The 3,355-nt window shown below is 44.3% G+C and overlaps 1 protein-coding gene across 2 annotated transcripts in view; it reads left to right on the top strand.

The window, feature by feature from the left end:
• The window catches only part of Slc12a1 (solute carrier family 12 member 1), a 78,323-nt gene extending 75,834 nt beyond the window's left edge, over positions 1–2,489 (top strand). For both annotated transcript variants that reach the window (XM_010632479.1, XM_010632478.1), the window contains exons 26-27: positions 1,198–1,265; positions 2,254–2,489. In XM_010632479.1, coding sequence (XP_010630781.1) covers positions 1,198–1,265; positions 2,254–2,389 — 204 coding nt within the window. In that variant the 3' untranslated portion in view covers positions 2,390–2,489. The remainder of the gene's footprint in view (positions 1–1,197; positions 1,266–2,253) is intronic.
• The last annotated feature ends 866 nt before the right edge of the window (positions 2,490–3,355 follow it).

The raw sequence follows: 3,355 nt of genomic DNA on the forward strand, positions 1-3,355 counted from the left end.
AAAAAAAAAAAAAAAAAAAAAAAAAAAAGGAAAAAAAAATATATATAGTTGGTATATTTGCAATACAAAATCATTACAATCACCTGGGGAAATTAGAACAACTCATATCTTAATTATTTTTCCTTCCCTTTCCCCTCCCAGTCCTTCCCTCTCTGCCAACCCAGCTCCCTTTTCCTTGGCTGGGGATTTAGCTTGGCAGTGCCATGCCCACCTGGCAAGCCCAAGGTCCTGAGTTCGATCCTGGGTACTGGGGAACTAAAAGGATTTGCCCTTCCTAGCTCCACAAAATCTATCTTCCCGTTTCCTACCATCTGCCTTTTACTTTGCTCTTTAAATTATACTTTGGATTTCTCATATAAGGGGAACCACATGATATTTAACCTTCTGTTTATTTCATTCAGCATTACAGTCTCAAGATGCATCCGTTTCCCTACAAATGGCATGCATTTATTTTTCTTTATGGCCGAGTAGGGTCCGTACACATATACATGGATACGTATGAGTGTGCTGCTATAAAAATGGGCATGCAGGGATTGCTGTAACTAGGAAGATACCTACCTGGGGCAAATGGAATTTTTAGCTTTAGTGTCTTGTGGAATCTTCATACTGATTTCCATAGTGATTGTACTAGTCTACATTCCCACCAACAATGTATAAAATGCTTTTCCGAGTCAGTTTATTGGTAGCTTTTTAGTTGAAGTCAGTCTGATAAAATATTCAGAGAACTGAAAAGAAAAATGGAGTAAAATACGATCCATCTTCCTAGCGTATCAAGTTAGTATCAAGATTCCATTTTGGGGACCAGGGATTTAGCTCAGCGGTTCAGTGGCCTGCCTTGCAAGTAGAAGGACCCGAGTTCAATCCCTGGTACTAAGAAAAAAAAAAAGATTCCATTTTCGCTCTAAAATTGAAGAAGCCCATTCAAACACAAAGCATTATGGTTTTATTTTCAACATTTCTAACATTTCTCAAGTCGGAAGATTATTTTCTTTTTTTAAATTTTAAATCACGTTGTAATTTCTTTCACTTGCGAGCCAGGCGGAGGAACCACTGAGCCACATGCCCCGGCCTGTAATTATTTTTAAGAACTACTTTCCCAATGAGACTTGCTGCCTGTGCACCCCTGGGGGTAGGAAGACAGACTGTCGCGGGTAATTCGGGGAGAGCCACACTGACCGGCCCGCCTGTCGTCCACAGAGTCACCGCCAGGTTCGGCTGAACGAGCTCCTCCAGGAACACTCGCGAGCCGCCAATCTCATCGTGCTGTGAGTAGGCCTTAGAGCGAGCGGAGAAGCTGGACAGGGCGTGGGTTCGCCGGCTCTCCAGTCCTCGGGAGGAAAGTTGTTTCTTTTTCATTGCACCACGTGGATTTTAGGCAGCAAAGGAAGACAAATGCCCACCCCACCCACCCCCACCCACACACACACACACAGTTGGGTCCGTGGGCTTCCGAAGGCCTCACCTAAGACTTTCTGCCAATCACTCCACACCCAAGGGACCAGGGGCCCTGCTTCCCTCTGGGACCCGGGCTCCTCTCCAGGAACCTGAGGCCCTGAGCTCCCTCCCAGCAGCCCACACTGACCCCAAGACACACGGTGGTCGCCCCTGGCAGGGAGTCCATAGCGGACTCGGGAGGCTCCTTGCCTTGTGCGAAGAGGCCGTCATGACGCAAAGCTGGCGGGTTTTCCCGCTTTCACTCCAGTCTTCGGCCCTACGGCGGTTAGGAGTATGCTTCCTGCACATATTAATGTTCACTCAACTAGAGGTTGTCGGGTAACCATGGGAACCTCCAGCTCTTTCGTCTTTACCTCATGAGCTGACTCCTGTGTGTGAAAACCACATCTTCCGTCCTGGCCTAGACCAAGGACCGTCCATCTCCCACGTGACAGAAAGGCTCCCAAAGGTGGTGCTGGTGGTCCTGAGGTCTCTCCCAAATAGAGCAGCTTTAAACTACTGGGGTTGGGGAATTATTTCCACCAAAGTCGGGGATCAGTTGATCAAATTCTCCAATTTAAGAGAAAGAATTTACATTTCTGTACATTTTGTGTCTTTACAGTGCCTAAGTCTGTTATTCTGGTTTATTGGTACTTGTATTACTTGAGGAATATATCCGTTTAATATCTGTAATCAAAACAACTCTGGTGCTCTAGCTTTGGGCACCATTATTCTGTAGTTCAGAAGCAGTAGCCATGTTATCGCCAGTGGGAAGTTTCACTTTTTCTTTTTTTTTTTCTTTTTCTTCCACATGATCAGGAGCCTTCCTGTGGCAAGAAAAGGATCCATATCGGATTTGCTGTACATGGCTTGGCTAGAAATACTCACCAAAAACCTCCCTCCTGTCTTACTGGTTAGAGGAAATCACAAAAATGTTCTGACATTTTACTCTTAAAACATGAAAGATGAGAATACATTTTTACTGGATATAGGAATAATTAAAAAAAAAAAAAACACGTTCCAGTACTTCACATTATAAAATCTGATCTATTAGATACACAAACCTCTGGAGACAAGCCTATCAGATTCTGCATAAACTTGGGGTGATTTTTTATTAGTTAATGGCAACTCCCACTCCCCCCATTAACTTAAAGGAGTTTCTAAACCAAGGTCACTACAAAAAAAAATAAAATTTTGTCATTGCTGTTGGTAAATAAGAAATTAGTCAGGGGCCTGGGATTTAGCTCAGTGGTTCTGCCGCCTGCCTCGCAAGTTCAAGGACCTGAATTCGATCCCTGGTACCAAAAAAGAAAAGAAATTAATCAAAGTCATGAAAAGCACCCTGGTGACCGTAAGCTTCTCCAAGCAGGCTTCCTCTTTTGCTTCTAATGGTATGTGCTGCGAGACCCCAGTTCAGGCCTCAATCCACAGCAGGTCTCTATGACGCTTATTGGCAGGCTGGTTCTGTGCCCGCGGGTGGTCATCAAAGGAAAAGACCAGCTGGGTGGCATACGTGATAGCCTGTGGCCTCCTGAGAGGCTTATGACTACAAAGAAGATTTAAAAATCAATAATTGAAAACTTTAAGAAGCACGGGTGTCCACCACGTGTTTAAAGCAGTTACCTAAAGAAGGGCTTATTTAGTGTAATAGACAATATACTTAGCCAGATCTGAGGGATCTTTGGTGCCATACAGGTTGAATTTGCCGCCACCTGGATGTTTATTAACTGGGTCAGAAAGGAGCGCATTCTCATTACAGTCACGCTCGGGTACTCATCAGCTTAGAAACTTTTCAAATTTGGCACAAGATGCATTTTGATGCAAAATGTTTTATTCTAGTACTTTTCATTTGTTTGGTACAAGCTAGAGTTTGCTGGTCGGTCTCAGTGGCCTCCTGATTGCTGCCCTTTCCAGCAAAACA

This window comes from Fukomys damarensis, unplaced genomic scaffold, assembly GCF_012274545.1.
Source record: "Fukomys damarensis isolate Sample0158 unplaced genomic scaffold, DMR_v1.0_HiC HiC_scaffold_17, whole genome shotgun sequence".
NCBI classification, from domain to species: domain Eukaryota; kingdom Metazoa; phylum Chordata; class Mammalia; order Rodentia; family Bathyergidae; genus Fukomys; species Fukomys damarensis.